Source organism: Neodiprion fabricii, chromosome 6, assembly GCF_021155785.1.
Source record: "Neodiprion fabricii isolate iyNeoFabr1 chromosome 6, iyNeoFabr1.1, whole genome shotgun sequence".
NCBI classification, from domain to species: Eukaryota; Metazoa; Arthropoda; class Insecta; order Hymenoptera; family Diprionidae; genus Neodiprion; species Neodiprion fabricii.
The window spans coordinates 10,938,011-10,956,804 of NC_060244.1; the positions used below are offsets into that span (position 1 = coordinate 10,938,011).

Sequence of the window (18,794 nt, forward strand, 5' to 3'; positions counted from 1 at the left end):
TAAAATTTCAGTACAAATTTTTTTCCTCTCATCATCGAAGGTTCGAAGGCTATTTCTCCGATTTTTACTAACATCCCATCTTCATAATACTTGAATGATTTATCCTTTGTGCTAAATACTATAGGTACTGGCTGTAACATCTGCAATAAATTTTTAGTCCGAGGTTTCAGGTCTAGTTCCAGTGTTCCCGTTGTTTGGCCACGTAAAGTAATCTTCCGAGATTTTTGGTTTTAAATTTTTCTTCATAAACAGATAAACAGGTAAAATAGAATACTGCAAACTTGAAGGACTGCCGATAATTAGTGGCTGCTTTGATTATTTGACGAATCTTGTAGATCTTTGGTCTATCAAACGATTAATACGAAGGTCGTTTATCTGACATAATTTCATAAGTTTTCTAAATTCTTGTTGAACTGAAGTTTGATGTTATTTGAGTGAAATATGACGTGATTCATTATGGAAGCGGGGCATGTAAATAATGTTATGCATTTTATTTCATGCTTGCGAAGATTCAGAAAATTAGCTTCAGACGTCTGAGATGATGACATAAATTGATTAAATGAACTTATTATCTCTGCAAGACCTTTAAAAATATGTTACTCAATCGTTGTTTAACAAAACTGTAAGATCAAAACGTATAATTCGTCGGAATATTTTACAGACACCAGCTACTCAATTGAATGACTTATTAACATTTTCCAGTTCATAATTGGATGAAAATTTTAACTAGTCTAACAGAACAATAAATTTACCTACAAATTTGGTAATAGGTAAACTTCACTCCACGAGGTGGAAACTAACAATAAGTATTATGACTGTCTACCTTTGGATTATGACTTGTGACAGTCTTATTGACTACACTGGTCTGTGAAAAAACCTTTTTGTAATAAACATTTTGAATGCGAAGGAATATCAAAAAATGTAAGTTTGGAACAGTTTAGTTTTTTACAATACTTCATTAATAATATTTAATAGTGGCATTTTTGAACAATAATGTAATTGAAAATTCTATATGTAAAATCGGGTATTTATTTAAAATTCAAGAAACCTGGTGATGGCAGCGGGATCCTGCCGAAACGTCGAAATAAAGGCATAATCCATTGTGAATTGCAACTTTTCATCCTTGACTGTTTCACCCAACGAAAATTGAGTCATATAATAAACGGTCACGAACATCAAACTCATCTATACTTTTCATGTAATGTTTTCTTCAATGGAACACCATTTTTGCGAACGAATTATAATCAGGCGCTAAAGCAACAATATTTATTTTTAAAAAAGTTACAAAGTTAAACATAACGAAGATAAAAAACATAAAGTTTCAATACGGGTATAAATTTTGTGCAAAACTAACCAAAGTATACAGCGTGAAACGGAAATAACTACTGGACAACTTTTTACGTACTGCGTGACCTAGAATCACAACGAGAACTTTGCAGGCGCATGACTTGGTGTAAAAACACCGTCAAGCGATATCTTTCTTTTTCTATCTATCAGTTCGGACTGGTTTTTCATGTACAAATACTATTTAAATTGATTGAAGTAGTGTAAATGCAAAAACAAAACAAAACAAGTTCTCAATTTTTAACAGTAAATAAAAAAAATCGTGTCATGTAATGTACACGTGACGGCGAAAATTGAAAAGCAGTTATAGGTTCGGCATATGAAAACCGTCGTGTCTATAATATGATTGTTTGAATGAGGATTCCGTTGCAGACCTGTGTTATCGTAACGTACTGTTATATTATACGTAAGTTCAAGACCTGACCTTTACTTTTTGGCCACGGATCTTTATCGCTATCCTGACCCTGTATTTGACTAATCATGGTTTGAGTATTGCGGTATGAGCTCAAATGATGCTGTTATCATATACGATTATTGCGGTTCGTTTTTCTCGTAACACTATTTAAGCGCAGCTCGGGAATTAGATCGTCAGTAAGTGTCACGATCAGCCATGGAGCAGTTCTATTGCGTGTTCGCGCTTATCATAGCAGCTTGTTACCTTCTGTACTATTATTCTACTAGTACGTTCAATTATTGGCAAAATAAATCAATACCATGTGCAAGTGGGGCTGTACCGGGACTCGGACACATGTGGCCTTTGGTTTTCATGACGAAGAATTCGGCTGATATGTATCGAGACTATTACAACCAGTTTCCGGAGAGCAGTATGGTTGGTTTCTATAATTTGCGAACTCCAGCTTTGATCCTGCGCGATCCGGAATTGGTGAAGAACGTGCTGACGAAGAATTTCCAAAATTTTGCTGAGAACGCTTTTGACATAGACAAAAATCGCGACCCTTTGATAGCTGTCAATCCATTTTTCACCAATGAAGACAGTTGGAAAACTTCACGGCAGCAGTTAACCTCCGCCTTTACGTCGGGTAAGCTAAAATATTTATACGCGTCCGTGCAAGGGGTCTGCGACAGCATGTCATCCTATTTAAAAAGATCATGCAGCAAAAGTGGCGAAAAAGTGCAGTTGGAACTGAAAGATCTTTGCTCGAAGTTTACCGCGGACGTCGTATCTACTGCGGCGTTTGGTGTTGAAGGCGGTAGTTTCATCAGCGAGAAAGACGGACCGTTCAGAGAAATAGGGAGAATTATGTTCGAACCGTCGTTTTGGAAAGGAATGAAGCAAATATTCGTGTTATTCATTCCGATTGCCGCTCAAATCTTCAGGATGCGCGTCATACCGACTAAGGCTGATAAGTTCTTCAGAGGCATCGTAAAAGACGTGCTGAGGCAGAGAGAGGCACATGGCATCGAGCGACCCGACTTTTTGCAACTGATGATTCAGGTAAGGACCCTCGGGAAAGTTGACGCCATTTTCAATGAAGAATACAACGACGATGTGATCACTTCTCACGCCTCCTCGTTTTTCTTTGATGGTTACGAAACGTCTAGCACCACCATGAGCTTTGCCCTTTATCAATTGGCCGCCCACCCTGAAATCCAACAGCGTCTTCGCGAGGAAGTGGATGCCGTTATGGAAAAACATGGTTCTCTCACCTACGAGGCTCTTCAAGATATGTCGTACATGGATATGGTTCTTAACGAGTCAGCACGACTCTTTCCTGGCTTTGCCACCCTGATAAAACGCTGCACCAAGGAAATCGAGCTCACTGGTTCGGACGGGATTACCTGTCAAGTCACTCCTGGGACAAATGTTGTTATAATCACTACAGGCTTACATAGGGACCCCAGGTTCTGGCCAAATCCTGATGTATTCGACCCGGAACGTTTTTCTGAGGAGAACAAGGAATGGCGTCACAAATTCGTATTTCTTCCTTTCGGGGAAGGTTATCGCATCTGTCCCGGCCAGAGGTTGGCTACTCTTCAGATAAAGGCTGGTATTGCGACGATCATTCGAAAATACACCTTGGACGTATCGTCGCGTACGAAAGAGCCAGTCCAACTCGACCCTAGATTTTTCATGACTTTGCCACTCGGAGGACTGTGGGTAAATTTGAAACCCGTATAAAAAGTCTTTCTGACAGCCAATAAGCTGCAATGATTCAAGGTCTCTCAATTGATGAGACATAGTTCTGGCGGCCTTAAATAGGATTGTGTATTTTCTTAAAATCCAAATTATTCTAAACCATAAATAGTCAACCAATATATTTAGTGGTAACAATAGATTATTGCTGTATTTGATATGGCTGTTACTGTACACAGATGAGAGGCTTAGATTAGGCTGCTAAAACTGAACCAGCGGGAGCCGTTGGAAAAATTTTCATCTCAGTGTCTTGCCGTAAGCTACGCTTCCCCTTTAATTAGAACCACGCTACGTGATATTACCTACGATATCCGGTCTCCAATTTAACGGAGGCGTGTATAGGCCTACTTAGGAATTTATATCTCACGTAAATATTATTTGTGAAACGGACGTTTGCACGCATACGCTGGTCATATGCATGACGCCTTTATGAGGGGTTACCTACAATGTGTCCACGATTACGTCCCTTGACAATATCGCTGAACGGTAATACTGCCGTTGAATTTCGACAAGCTTATCGTTGAATACTTCGGATTGAATCTCAGTAGGTACTTGAAACGAAGCGTTACTCTCGTTTAAAATACAATGCAGCCAGCAGCACGTACAGTCTGGTAGAAAGGTCTTTTTTAATCTTACAAATTTTCTGCTTACGCTTTTTGAATTTTTCATTCTCGTAAAACTTGCCCTTTGCAATAAAAATCGATATGAATTTATTCAGAGCCTGAAGATTTCACGACTATAGTAATGCACGAGCTGCAGAATCGAGATAGAGACTAGGCAGGGAAGTTCTAAGGAAACGAGTAGAATACACATAACAATACGAAGGGGATTCAAGCTTGCTACAAAAATGCTAATTGATCAGGAGCTTTAAGGCAGCCAAGTAAACGTAACAAACCACCAAAGAAACCAGTTTCAAAATTTCAGAATAACTTTCAATTAGTTGAGTTGATTGATAAATATGTGTTGCATTGTGTAGCTTTCACCTTATTACAGTTTACCGCAGTTAAGATAATCCTGAAATATCGAAACAACGATTTCCCTCAAAACTGCATTGATACGTTAAACTTACGAACCTCAATCTCATGATTGATTTCACTCGGATGTATAAAATATTGTCGAGTCGATAACGCGTGGTGCAATTATAACACGAATTTGAATCATTTATACCATTCAAACCGCTCATCTACAGAATTCTTGAAATCGTGATCACGTATGAAAGATAGTTCCTCAACGATACGTGGAACAACAAATAATGAAATCTTGTTAAGCACATCGCTAGGTTGTGATATTGTAAAATTAAACGAGTGAGGTGATATTGACCAGAAACACTTGTAATGCGATATAAAAGTATGGGCGTATAGAATAAACATATTCTTCTTATTTGCATCGGAAGAACTTTTGCACGATAGAATTTTCAATTAATAATGAATTAAATTAAAGTATAATGATGGTCATCAATCCATCCCTCCCTTACACAGGTACAGCCTACCGGGGACATATCCTGTCGGATATGGCGGATGTCGGTAGTGATTATGATTACGATTATAAAGTTCCGAATTGTTGATACTGTGGTCACAGAGAACTGTGAACGTACTTATATTTTAATGACATTAAAGAAAAACAACAAATATTGTATAAGCATGGTAAACAATTGAAAACTTGTAAATTGTGCACCAGATAATGAATTAACGAAATTGCAGCATTTGTCAATGTTTACCGATGTAAGGATAGTTGGCGATGAATGTTTTTGATTAAACTGAAATTACCCTTTACTTATGGGAGATCGAAACAAATTTTGTAATCTCCTTATCTTATATCTAGGATCACCCAAATAGTTTCCCTGTTCCTTTGGCTATCCAAATCCAAATATTGCAGTAGTATTCCACGTTCAACGTCACAAGCGTTTCAGCTCAATGTTACATGTCCAGATTTTGACCGCTTCTCCTGCGGCCTCAAGTAGCGCATGTCTTAGGTACACCATTGCACTCGTTTCCTGCAGTACTTCATACATGATTTTATTGTGCTTTTCAGCAACGGTTGAAACCTCATCGTCAAAACATTGTTGAATTGATGAATGATCCACCGGTAGATGGGCAAAAGTCTGCCACTTTCCGTATTGCTTGCCCGGTAGTTATTGGGTCTCGAAAAATAAAGTAGAACTTCGTGCAAGTTTGGATTTTACCATTTTTATTCAAAAGTTGAAAATAAACCAGTTATTTGACAAAAACAAATTTCCGCTTACATTAAAGATAGTGGCCAAAGCTCCTACAGAATCTGGTTGAAAATCTGTATTTAGACTATTAATGATCCCCACCACTTCCCTCAACAATTTGAAAAATAAATTTGTGGTGTTTGATCAATGCAATTTCAAATCTACATCCCGACCGGACTAACATGAAAGCAAAGCGTGCACAAAAGATGTTCATATCGTTCTACCAGGCGATGAATCCCGATTTTTTGTTCTGCTAATAGAAACGTACACATAAGACTGTTGCCATTAATAACTTATAAATAATTGACACTTGAAGAAATAATAAAAATTTCGTCGTTCACACGACAAGTTTGGTGTAACCTGCAGCCCTCTTCAAACCAGACAATCGATCTGTCAATTTTATAGCGAGAATTATTGACTACCAAACAAGCAATACAGAGAGTGGCAGCCTTGAACAAATAATATTGTTCTTTATTTTTTTGCAAATTGGGGATGTTCTGCCTTCTTTTCACACCGCTATCAGGAGCAATCTTTACCGATGACACTTACGCATGTCTCCCTCAACATTCTCACAAAAAATAGGCCGTGAATAAACAATCACTGAAAAATGTCACCAACACTTAGACCATACGTCTTTGATAAGTTTTACGAAAATTTCTGGAATGTCAAGTGGTATCATACATGCGTCAAAGATACTGAGACGCTTTGGCTTGCTTTTGTAGTTGGGCACTAATTGGGAAAAGCAATAGATGTCTTAATCGAAGAGCAGATCTCAGGGTGTTTCGAATTTCTTCCTCGGGTCTAATTCCTTCAGAGTTTCTATATGATCTCCGTTTATTGAAACATAGAAACACAGGTAAAATTCCAGAATTATGGGGCATGTAGAATTCAGGACTCTTGTAAGTTAAAAGATAATATAATTGAATCCTCAATTTCCTTTTGTATTGAATGTGATTTGACATTTATTTTCTTATCTGTCTGCGATTTATGAAACCTAAATCCTATCTCTGTTTGGTTCAATAATTCACTCTTCAGTTAAGAATGTAATCTATTTCGAAAATATCGCTAAATATATAATACTTGCTTAAAAGGGAGGCTCGAAGGAGACAGATAGGGAGACTTAGATCCACCCTAAACTGCTCGGAAGTAAATAGTTTTTACAAAATGGAACAGGCTTGAGAACTATCGCATTACAAGCGCTGCCCATCTGCCAAAAGGGTATGAAGAAACAGTTTGAATAACCCAAATACAAACAGATTTGCTCTTTGAATGTAAAGAATCAGTCAGAATATCGGCTTGACTTTGATCACCAGTCAGACGTCGAAATTTATACCGGATTATTTCCGCGATGCGTCATATAGGGACCCCCAATTACAAGCAAATCAGGATACAGGTTGACTCTGTGAGCAGATCCGCTGTTCTTCTGTCAGCCAGCTAGATACGTATCCTGATTTACCTATAATTACAGGTCCCTGTTGACTGCCTCATGAAATAACACGGTACAATCTCTTCTCGCTGACTTATTTTGGAGGGCAATAATCAGCCAAGCCAGTAATAAATCGCGAAATTCGTCAAACGATTATCGATTCGCAAGAAACATCGGGAAGCAATGTACACGGGGGTTTCATTTTAATCGCCACAGGCCGCAGAGGAATCGTGAAAGACGTGCTGAGACAAAGAGCCGCAAGGCATTGAGCAGCCGGACTTTCCGCAGTTGATGATCCAGGCGAAGAAAGCTAGCAAAATTGACGCCGCTGACATCGAGCAGTGCATTGACGACGATGTGGTCTTGATCCACTCGGTTTTGCTTCTTGTTAATGGTTACGAAATGACCAGCATCATCATAAGCTTTGCCGATTATCAATTGGCTTATCAATTTATTCAACAACGTCTTCGCGAGGGAGTCGATGCCGTAATCAAAAACGTGGTGCCGTAATTTACGAGGCTCTTTAAGATACGTCGTACATAGATATGGTTCTTAACGAGTCGGGGCGAGTCTTTCCTGTCTTTGCTACTATGATGAAACGCTGCACCAAGGAAATCGAGCTCACTCGTTCGGACGGGATTACCTGTCGAGTTACTCCTGAGACTAGTGTTGTTATAAAGATTACAGGCTTACTTAGCAACTCCGAGTACTGTCCAAATCCTGACGCATTTGTCTTAGAACGGTTTTCTGAGGAGAACAAACAAGAGTGACGTAAATTCGTATTTCTTATTTTTGGGGAAGGTTATCGCACTTGTCCTGGTCAGAGGTGAGCCACTCTTCAGATAAAGGCTGCTATGCCAACGATGACCAAAAAATGTACCTCGGAAATACGGCCGCGTACGAAAAAGCCAATTCGACTCAATCCTAACAATAAGTAGTATTTCACGACTACTCGAGCTGGAGAACTGCGGGAGCATGCAAAGTCCACGTAAATAATGTTTTGTCAGTGAATTGCGGTAATCTAAGGCCTCGGAATTAATCACGTATGGTGATGACGATCAAGAAGCGGGACTATTTATTGAAAAAATAAACAATTATTACTTATCATGAAATAATTATTCAATACGGCCGGTGGTAACAACAGTTTATTGCAATTTCATGAAAAGAGATGTTACTTTACGCTCATGAGGGGTTTGCATTAGATCGACAAAACTGTAACAATCAGAGCGGTTGTACAAAAATTTTCAACTTGGTGTGCCACCGAAAACTAAACTTCTTTAATTAAATTTACGGTACGCGATGTTTCCTGTGATCTGCAATCTCCGAGTAAACGCAGACTTATGTAAGCTTGGCCTGCTTAGGAATTTGTATTTTATGCAAATACTATTTATGAAACGAACGTCTGTACACACATGCGGACCCTATGCGTGACGTCTTTATCCGAGGCTACAATACGTACACGATGATTTTCCCTGATGATATCTTCGCCTGACAATTAAAGGCACTTATATAGCAATGATTTTATGAATTAGGGATGCACTCTCTTGTCAAATGCTGACAGCTTAAAAAATGAATGTGCGTCTAAATTTTCGAAATCCACTTAACAATCAGTGTAGAAGTCATTCAAGATTTCGTCGAGAAATTTAAGGCTGTAGAAAAACAGCAAATTAACGTAAACGGCTTTCATTGTCAGGCGAAATCAAACCAAGTCCATTGAGAGTACAAACTTAAATATCCCATCCAACTTCCTGGCATCACGATTCATTTCGCTGCTCGGCATTTAGCCCACTATCACCGAAGTGTGCGTCGGTGTTTCTTCAATAAACGCTGGAATCGTACCGCAAACTTCTCATTTACACAAGTTGGGAAACGCGTTCAGCACCGTTTGAGTCTTTCTTGTAAGATCTTGATGAAACCGTGTCTTGCCTATCACGAACAATTTGGTATACAAGTAATAGCATTATCAATAAACTACTCGTTTGGTACATTCGATACTCGCTTATCTCGTGAAATCTTCATACTTACGGCATTTTGATGAGCTCGAATACTTTGTTACGAGTAAAATTAGTCAAAACGAAACGGTTATTTCCAAACGAAATATAATCAGCCAGCAGCGCCTGCGTTCCCGTAAAACGTTCTTTCTCAGTCTCAGAAATTTTCTCCCCTTGACTTCCGAATTAAATATCGCACTCGCGAGACTTGCCCCTCACAATCGAATTCATTATGAATTTATCGAGGGTTCGAAGATTTCACGACTATAGAAAGCGAGCCAAAGAATCAAGATAAGACACCGGGGAGCAAAGTTTTCGGGAAACGAGTAGAATATGCCAATGCGAAGAGGATACAAGCTTACTGAATGCCAATTGATTTTACCCAGATGTAAAAAATATTGCCGATCTAAAAACATGGACTGCAATGTTTGCACAGGTTCAAATCTTTCAACGAATTCAAAACGTTCAAACATCAATATTTACTAATTGTAAACGCTTTATATATGAAACGAATGAATTGACGGACTTAAAAAACAATAATAATAACAATAATTGTCAGGTGTTAAATGAATTTATAGCTAATAGAATTTTAGTTCAAAACTCAATGAAAACGTTAACTTCAGAATTTTTTCACATTAACCAGAATGAAACAGAAAAAATGATACATATATAAACGTGGCAAACAGTTGACAATTGTATGATTGACAAAATCGTAACACATCCGCAAGTTTACCGCGATTAAGATGGCTGATAGCAAAATGTTTTTACGAAAATGAATTTGGCTGGCACTTATCCGATAGTGAGATCGAACGTTCGTTTTTAATCTCGATATCCTATCTTCCGGGATCGCATACAAGGGTAGGATGGTAGCGAGTTCGTTCGAGTTTCTCAAGTTGACGCCGGGGCAGCCAATATGGTGCTTTATACGCGGCAATAGGAGAAGGTATCGTCGTCGTTGTTTGAAGGGGGGTGAACGTGGGAAAGGAGGATGAGAGATCGATCGACCGGGCTCTGCTACATGCACAATAACAAGGGATAGAGTCGTGTATCTAGGCTAAACAGCCCATTTGCCTCGCACAATGGAGCCTAGCCGCCGCTTGCTCCACCTAATTACTAGACGCTACAGGCCGTTGCTATTGCCGAGTCGGCAGAGCTATCTTTACCACACCGAGTATCGCTGCTCTGTCAGCTCTTACGCGCCGAGATCAAAGGACAGCGTCTTGCCCGTGTTTTCCGATAGCCTTCAAGCTGTGCTCCAATTGCGGCAGATTTTTCTTCTTTCGGGATTCTCTTTTTTCCATCGTTACTTTCACTTCATTTACTCTGTAGGTAGTGAGCATGTAAAAGTTTTCTAATCATGTGTACCGTCAGATTCGCAGTCTAGTTACAGGAATAATTCGAGATAGATAGAGGCGTTGCATGGCAACACAAATTATTGCGAAAATTGACATTTGGCTGAAACTGTATCTTAGTATTTTTCAAAATTTTAAGATTTTTTGTTCAAATACTTACAACTTTGTAAGAAATATATCAACACGAATGTTTTTGTTTTTTTCAAATCGTGTGTTTTCGCATGTACTTTGTGAAAATGCAGTGCAAAAAAATATCAAAAGTTTTTTTACTAAAGTTTCTTGATTTTCAAGATTAAAATCTCTTTATCAAACTTCAGTGTATCCATCGGTTTTTATTTAGCTCATCAAAAATACTACTGTCTATTCCACAAATTCTAAGGCTGGTCTCATCGTGGGGAAACGATTCTTTCTCTTTCTCTTTTGAATCCTTAAAGTTGGTGAGATTTATTTTCTTCATTTAAAACTTCTAATATTACTTTTAATGTCTTACACAATGTCTCATTCAATATATTATAGGTAAAAAGGTTGCAAATTAAGGTAATCGGAAGTTGTAAAAGTAATGAATCAGTATTTCGAACGAGGTTTCTTTTTTATTTATAAATGATTGTTTTGATTTCCGTTATCGTTTGAATATTTTACATAAGTGATTTTTATATGAGTTGGAACTCATTGTGAATGTTAAAAATCCATCTTTTTTTTAGAATGGAATTTTTGAGTTCCTGTTATTGTTTCAATCTTGGTATATCAAATATTAAGATTTTCGTGGCTTTATCATAATCTTCAATTATTGAAAATCTTACTTTCATGTTTAGTTGGTTTTTTTTACTGATTCATATGACTCTTGAGGTTTTGAAATTTTGTTGATTAAACGGCAACTGAAGACTTGCTCGTGCTGTTGCTCTTTTTATCGTATCCCCAACGCCATCGCAGTCTTTTACTGTGATAGATCCCAAAGAAATACCATTTGACGTTTGTTTCAAAATTTGATATGTAGCATATGTAAGCGACCACGAAAATGAAATAAAAAACAAAAATAAAAAATTTTGTTGCACAGACTGATTGATTGATTTCACAACTTCCGATTACCTTAATTTGTAACTTTTTATTATTAAAACGTTGAATGAGACGTTGTGTAAGATACATCTCGATGACTGAAGCCAATTGCTAGAAGGTTACACACCACAAATTTATTTTTTGGTAATTTTAGAACCAAGGATGAACCAGATACAACCAAAAGTGGTCAATAATTGGAAGAAAAGAATAATTCGTAAAATGTAATTGAATAAAAAAATAGAAAAAATTGTTTACCCACGTTAAAAATAGCCTTGAAATTTATCGAATAGACACTAGTATTTGTGTGAATTTTTCAAAAAAAAAAAATCTGTTACACTGATATTAAAAACAAAGATTTTAATTTTAGAATCAATAAAACTTGAGGAAACAAGTCTGGGATATTTTTTGGCATTTCATTTTTAAAAATGTCTTTCGCAAGGACAAACTTCGAAAAACAAAACTTTCACATTGATGGATTTTTCAAAAAATTATAAGCATTGTGAAAAAAAAAAATTGATATTTTAAGAGATTCATATCTCATGAACGGTTCGAAAAAAAAATTTGAAAAAAATCAAGGACATCCGTTTTTACAGAATGTAAAAACGTAGCCAAGCTTCAGCCAAATTAAAAATGTCAAGTTCCGCGGTAGGTTGAGTTGGCACGGACTGCCCCATATATATATATACCTATGGAGAATTCCCGGGATTTGGTGGCGGGTTGTTGCGGAACAACAGCTGCAGGGGGAAACGGAACCATGCTAACTTTGACAAATCGCATGAAACAGAACTTTCCTGTGTCAAAAGCAGTTAGTTTTTGTTGCTTAGGCGAGGGTGCAGCGGATGCTCATCTTCCAGAGAGAGGAAACAACGACGGTGAATCGTATGGGAGCCGTCCGTTAGGCGTTATTTGTTCCCCCGTGGATCAAAGCGATTCCTCTTTCGGAGTGAGAGAGAAAAGCAGGAAGTGAGAGAGACAGAGAGAGCGAGAGAGAACAGGAGGGGAAGAAAGGAGACATCCCATTCCGCCTGATATATTCAAGTTGATTTCCTATCTTGTAGATCTTCTTCGAGGAGGGATGTAAGCGTGGTGCAAACACCGAGCTCCCTTTCCGGGCCCCGGGGTGATCTAAAATCGTATCCAAAAACTAAGCTTAAAAACCACTGTCACGCCTAAGTTATGGAGAAACGTTGGAGAGTTTTCCCATCGAAAAAACGAACTCTATCAAATTTATATCCTCGTTTTTTACACAACCCCCTCCCGGACTTTTCATTAAGGAGCTGCCTCTCAGACCCTGCAAGGCTATTTCGGAAACACGTTTGTTCCTGCGATCTACTCGATTGAATGGAGAAAAACTTTAATCTAATAACGCTGAACGACCTGTCAGATTACAGAGTGAACAGAATTATTGACCGATTAGATTTTTTCATAACGATCACTTTGTTATTCTTCAAAATGAGGTCACAATATTTTTCAAATAATTTTATTCTCTTCGTGCGCGAGATTGCGGTCGGTTTTATGTAATTTGCGGATAACGAATTTCGAATTCCCAGAAAAATACTAACAATATTGGGCAAACTGAAATGACATCAATATCATGATGAAAATGACGTCAGGTACGTTAAACGGGCTAATTAAATTTCTATGAGACAATTAGCATCAGGTGTAAAACCTTTAATCCCGAAGCAGCTGGAAGCACGATCCCCAGGTGCATGATCCTCGTGGATTTTAGCATGAAGAATTTTTCATCGCGTCTAAGGTATTCATAAAATATCCTATTTCGTAGGGATCCTGAAAAATTGAGGGATTTCATTGACATACTCAGGGAAGACAAATAGGAAAGGTTGAGAAGGAGGCAGGATGAAAGGGGGTGAAAGGTATAGAAAGCGGAGCTATTCCATTCTGTTTCTCAGCTGGGGTACGGCGTCGACAGAGTTCTTCTCCCCAGAATATAACTCGGTTCACGAGGTGCCAAATTCTACGATTACGCTCCTGCACCAGGTGCAAAAAAAATCAAGACTCAAATTCGCAAAACTTTCCGATAGGCCGGGGTGAAAGTGAGAGTGAGAGAGAGAGAGAGAGAAAAGTGAGAGCAAAGGTGAGAAACAGTCCAAACGTAGAATATTTCCAAGGATCTAGAAGCAGACCTTCGAAATCAGAAAATAGCCTATCGCTTGGGATGACTCATGTGACGTCGGCGGAGGATTCGCGAGAGCTGGGGAGAGCAAAAAGAAGTCGGGAAGAGGGTTAAAAAAAACTCAGCCGAAACCACACACTTTCATTTGCTTCGGAAGTTCAAGAGCACTGTCAGAAACGGTAGCGGCGTGCCTGCCTGGTATTGATCCCAGGACTTTCGGTTCGATCCCTGTTGACTGTGGGCCGCGTAAAATACTCGTAAACTGCCTCCCTCCCCGATTCCTGTAGCCTCTGACCCCTTGCTTCACGGAGCTACCCCTTTTCCGCCTTTTCTCTTCTTCGCCCTGCGCTCCCGCCGTCTAGGCTCAAGGTCCTCTCGGGTCAGGTTCACCCCCTGAAACCCTCCTTGAAGAGTGAAATTCTCCGCCTTCCTACTTCCACATCCTTTTCTCCTCCTCCGGACGTGTATTCGTGTCTCGAATCTGGGTGGACCTTCGCTCGAGGTAAACGGACTTTTGTAATGACGGAAACTTCTTCACACCAGCCAACCCCTCTCGAGTTTTCCGCCTGAAAAGGGAGAGGGAAAATTGCTGGGATTATAGATACGTATAGACGTTGCCTGGTCGAGAATAGCCTAGTGACTTGTGTGTCTGATGAGAAAATCGATCTCCCCCTTCCCGGAATGAACGATGACGATGTTTCCATCGTTTGTCATATCCTCGGAAGACAAATCGATGCTAGGTAGCAACGACGTTTATTACATCGATTACGTATTTATTATGTAATGTCACGGTTGTCGATAGGGTTCGTGCCTGTACTGCTTGTCCTTCCTAGCATAACGTCGTCAGATTTCAAGGTACGATAAAGCGTGCAAGTCTCGTTTATTTCGAACTTAATTCTCTCACGTTTGCTTGCGAAAATCTTGCAGTAACCGGTCTTATTCATCCGCAATTAATAACGATCGTTTTCAACATATCGGAAGAACAAGAATTATACGAAGAAAATATGGCCAATCATTTCGTACGCAGCGCGTTTTACGGTCTGTCGGGCAGTAACCATTTACGCTTGAATTTATACCGGGAAGTAAAACCCGTACCGAGTACACCGCAGGTATTCAAGTGATATATTTATAGGTATCCATATTTTATAAAACGAATTGATTTAATGCCGGTGTTATTCGAGCGGCAGCTTATAAATATTATTGTTGCCATTATTAATGCGGTTATTATAAACAACGCGAGGCTGCAGGTGCGCGAGAAATTATTACGGCAATGGAAAGGTTCGCGATTATATACCTGTAGGTATAACATGTAACCTGTACGCAAATTTAAGTGAGAATTTTTAAGAGATATAATCCATCTATGGTAGACCGAGTCTGCACACCTAGAAGTCGGGGGTGTAGCGCGTTGCAATATGCATATTAATCTCGTTCCCCGACTGCATATATTCGGTATGAGATGAAAATTTGCGAACTAATCTAGTTTATGCAAGGTAAGATGTGGAGTACTAAAACTAAACTTGGTACGCCTTCACTCCCGTATATTCATCGCGGTAGGAAGAAGCCGAGGGTCTCCGTGCAGCGTACATACATATTACATACACCCGATTCGCATCAAGTGCATAATAAGAACACATGCAAACAGCTTCGAAACGCGAATAATATCAACTTACAGGGTAAACAATGTTTATTTGTGCGAAACGTATTCGCCAGACGATTCTGCAAACATCTATCGAGTTAAGATCAATGCGAATGGCCAAGGGTTGAAATATGTTGCTCACCGTTTCATCACCGTTTACGGTTATTTACCGGAGGGTAAGACGTCCGACAAGTACTAACTTGCGGTTTTTCACGAATTGGTTTAGAGGATCGACGCGTAGCGCCTAGACGATAAATAGCGCAGAACGGTGAGTTCGGTATTCACGTAGAACAGCGAATGCATCAATCTGACTCATTCGATCCGCTGTTGCAGGCTCGTTTTTACTTGCCCGCTAGACCGCATGGATGATTTGACCCGAAATTTTTGAAATCACCGAAAATCGGTGAACATTTTGCATTTATTCATGAATTCGTTTTGCCCTGTCTGCGTGAACGTGTTAAAGATGCCGACGACGCGGAGTCGCGAAATTCCTTCTACGTATTCATGTCTCGTTCTCGTTCAGGGGTTGGACGAGGCGACCTGGCGAGCATTGGAGGAACTCGACTTCTTCGCTTCCGACCCGAGCCAGCCACTGGTCGCAGCAATTCCTTACTTCGCGGATTTTTCCTCGTATTTTTGAACTTCATTCTTTTCACAGAAACGATCCGCCTTCCTATTTCCCACCGTTGTACCAACCCTCCCGCTCCCCAAACGGTTCAATTTCTCGTCTATCCTCAAATCTCTTGCTCCTTTTCCAACTCACCTCGGACCTTTTCTCATTTATGCTCAGCGGCGTACAGTATACTTGCACGTTCTTCTCTCGAATACAAGCCGAAACAGTTCGCTAGATGCGATAGCTCGCCCATTGTCAAGCGTCGACTCTTGGATAGATACGACTTAAGATAATCGACAGATTGCGAAAAGTTCTTCATAAATTCTTATTAGACGTGAAATTTCACAAGTTTCATCATTTGGTAAGCATTCCAGTTCAATGGTGATCGGTAGCATTTTAGTCTTACCACGTTCATTCAAAGTCTTTAAACCCCATTTGAATTAACGAATTCTCGAAGTCTGGTGTACACTTTATTTCAACATGGTTTCAGCATTTTACAAATATTTGCCAACTTGCAATGGTGACGCGACGCTCTACTTTCTTCCGGAATCTCCAGTAATGACTTATTCACGGATTCAAGGTACCACAGTTTCGCTGCAGGCGTTACAGGAGCGACCTCAAACAGCCCAAACTAGGTCAACGTCCCGCATAGCTCATTTCGGTATGATTAATGATCGTTCTCGAGTGCCGAGACCGGGACCAAGTGGGAGAACAGCAACGAGATAGGCAAGTTGGAGAAAACGGTGGCTGGTAGTTACGGGTAGGTGGTCAGGTGCCTCCACGGTCTGAGTCCTCGGCATGAGCGAGAACTCGAGTTTCATTGGCGCTTCGACTTGGCACTTCTCGGAGGCCAGGCCTAATGGACCCCGGTTTGCTAAAATCCTGATTCCCGCGGAGGTGGAAAAGGAGGAGCGAAGGTGGTTGGAGGTTGATTAATTGGAGATCTCGGTGGTGCGGCTGGCGTCAGAATGGCGAATCTTCCGCCACCTCTGGCATAATTATTTTGATATTCTCGCGGAGCTTGCACACGCGACACAGAGTTGTCAGGCCAAGTTATTGGCCGAGGGTCTGCCGAGGAGCGTAGCAGCCTGTTTGAGCGTAGAGCAAGTCGTGTCGCACCCGGGGCAATTATCTGGCCTCGAGTATCCCAGAGACGAATGTCACCCGGAGGAAGGAAGCCGGGAGAAACATCGGAAGTAGGTGCGAGGGAACTGCCGTTTGCTGTTTCCTTGCATTTTACGAGTCGCCCTCGCTTTATGTCCGTTTCATTCACTGCGCAAGGCAAGGTTCCTCGCGAAACACCGCGAAGTTGTTTCAGTAAAAACAGACGTTATTCTCACCCTGCTTTTTCCTATTTTATACACACAAATACCCGGGTATAAACTTTGTACTCCTACTGCACGGGGTCTTAGTCGCTGATATATTGCGACAGCTGCGCAGAATACGCATACTAAATCCTCCGCGGAACCCAAACCTGATCGAATTTTCGCTCAAAACCATAAAGTAGGCTGTATAAACCATAACCTAACCTGCACGCCATGCCGTACATTGTTTATTCTCCTTTTTCAATTCTCACGATCACACAAGCGTGTCATGGAATTGTTTATACCTCTCTCATTCTTATTGTTAGTGGGAGAGAGAGGAGAATTTTCGAGGCAGGAGAAAAACGTTAATGATCCAAGCGTTCGTCAATTGAAACGTTTATATACTCGCGAAGTTATTTGAGGTGATGGAAATAACTACCGGAGAAATTAATTTTTCAAATTCTTTCAGAGAAAGAAAAAGGTGGCCCATTGGCTCACCCTCGTTAAACTATGAAGCACTCCGACGAACGGGGATATTAATTTTCATCTGGATCCTTAGTTTACAATCTCCGGTTTAAAAAGTGATCCTCGTTTCGTCTCCCCCTGAGTCATCCGCGTCAGTCATCAGCCGCAGAAATGTCCATAATCTCTAGATCGGGCCTTTTATAAAAGTTGGACCGAACGAAGGGATGACGAAAGTGCTTCTAGCAATCGCTTCTGACTCTTGGCTTCACCCTGCGGTGATGGTGGCGTATACCGGCGCCAGGGAGCTTCGGAATATAGAAAGCTGGGGAGAAATAAGGGTGGAAGAATGGTAAGAAGGAGAGGAGTGAGGGAGGGAGAGCCGCGTAAACGCCCGGCATGTTAATTGGGGGCAACTTTTTAATACGATCCTTCCCCTCGCACGGGAAATTCTCGGGGTGAATTTTCGAGGATCGGTACCTACGTTCGCCAAACGAATCGCTGGTTGAAGACCGACTCTGGTATTTATCGATTACTGCAACTCGTCTGCAGCTTGTATTCACCTGCGAGTGAAATTTCTCCGCTATTGTGTGCAGTCCCTCGGTATTTCACAATCACACAAGACTCGATTTTCATCGTAATTAAAGCCAAGAATACTGAATTATCTCTCGCTTGCCACACTTTTGCAAAATCGCGTACTTGCCAGACTGGGGTGCTTCACACCCCAGCGACAAATATTGTTATAAAAAATAAACTATCGAACATTTAAACTTGAAATTTTTTTTGAAACGTATTGAAATCTAACTTCAAAGCGTCGCGTGGTTAATATAGTAAAAAATTAAATTTAAATATACCAAAAAAAATGCAACAGGAATTAAAACCAAAAAAATTGTTATTCTTACAAAACAATTTATAATTTTTGGTTATTACGATTCTTTTTTTTTTTTCAATTTCATTTAATTAAGGGAAGAACAGGCCCGGGGTGGTCTACACCCCTCAGTGGCAAGTGAAGGTTATTATTACTCCACGCGTTCCTGCGTCCAGGAATTCATAAGCATACTGCGCCGCTGCAGATTGATGAGTTTGAGAACCGTCACTTGAATAAACTAGAC

The 18,794-nt window shown here is 40.1% G+C and overlaps 2 protein-coding genes across 2 annotated transcripts in view; both read left to right on the forward strand.

Annotated features, from left to right (window-relative positions):
* LOC124185513 (protein Fe65 homolog) overlaps positions 1 to 18,794 on the forward strand; it is a 193,346-nt gene that overhangs the window by 35,153 nt on the left and 139,399 nt on the right. The window lies entirely within an intron of this gene.
* On the forward strand, positions 1,954 to 5,271 carry LOC124185516 (cytochrome P450 6a2-like). Its single transcript, XM_046576382.1, has one exon. It carries the CDS (start codon positions 1,955 to 1,957, stop codon positions 3,482 to 3,484), a length of 1,530 nt encoding a protein of 509 aa, XP_046432338.1. The 5' UTR covers position 1,954; the 3' UTR covers positions 3,485 to 5,271.

Bases quoted from the DNA above. Each gene is read 5' to 3' on its own strand.
- LOC124185516 (XM_046576382.1), top strand. From the start codon at position 1,955: ATGGAGCAGTTCTATTGCGTGTTCGCGCTTATCATAGCAGCTTGTTAC.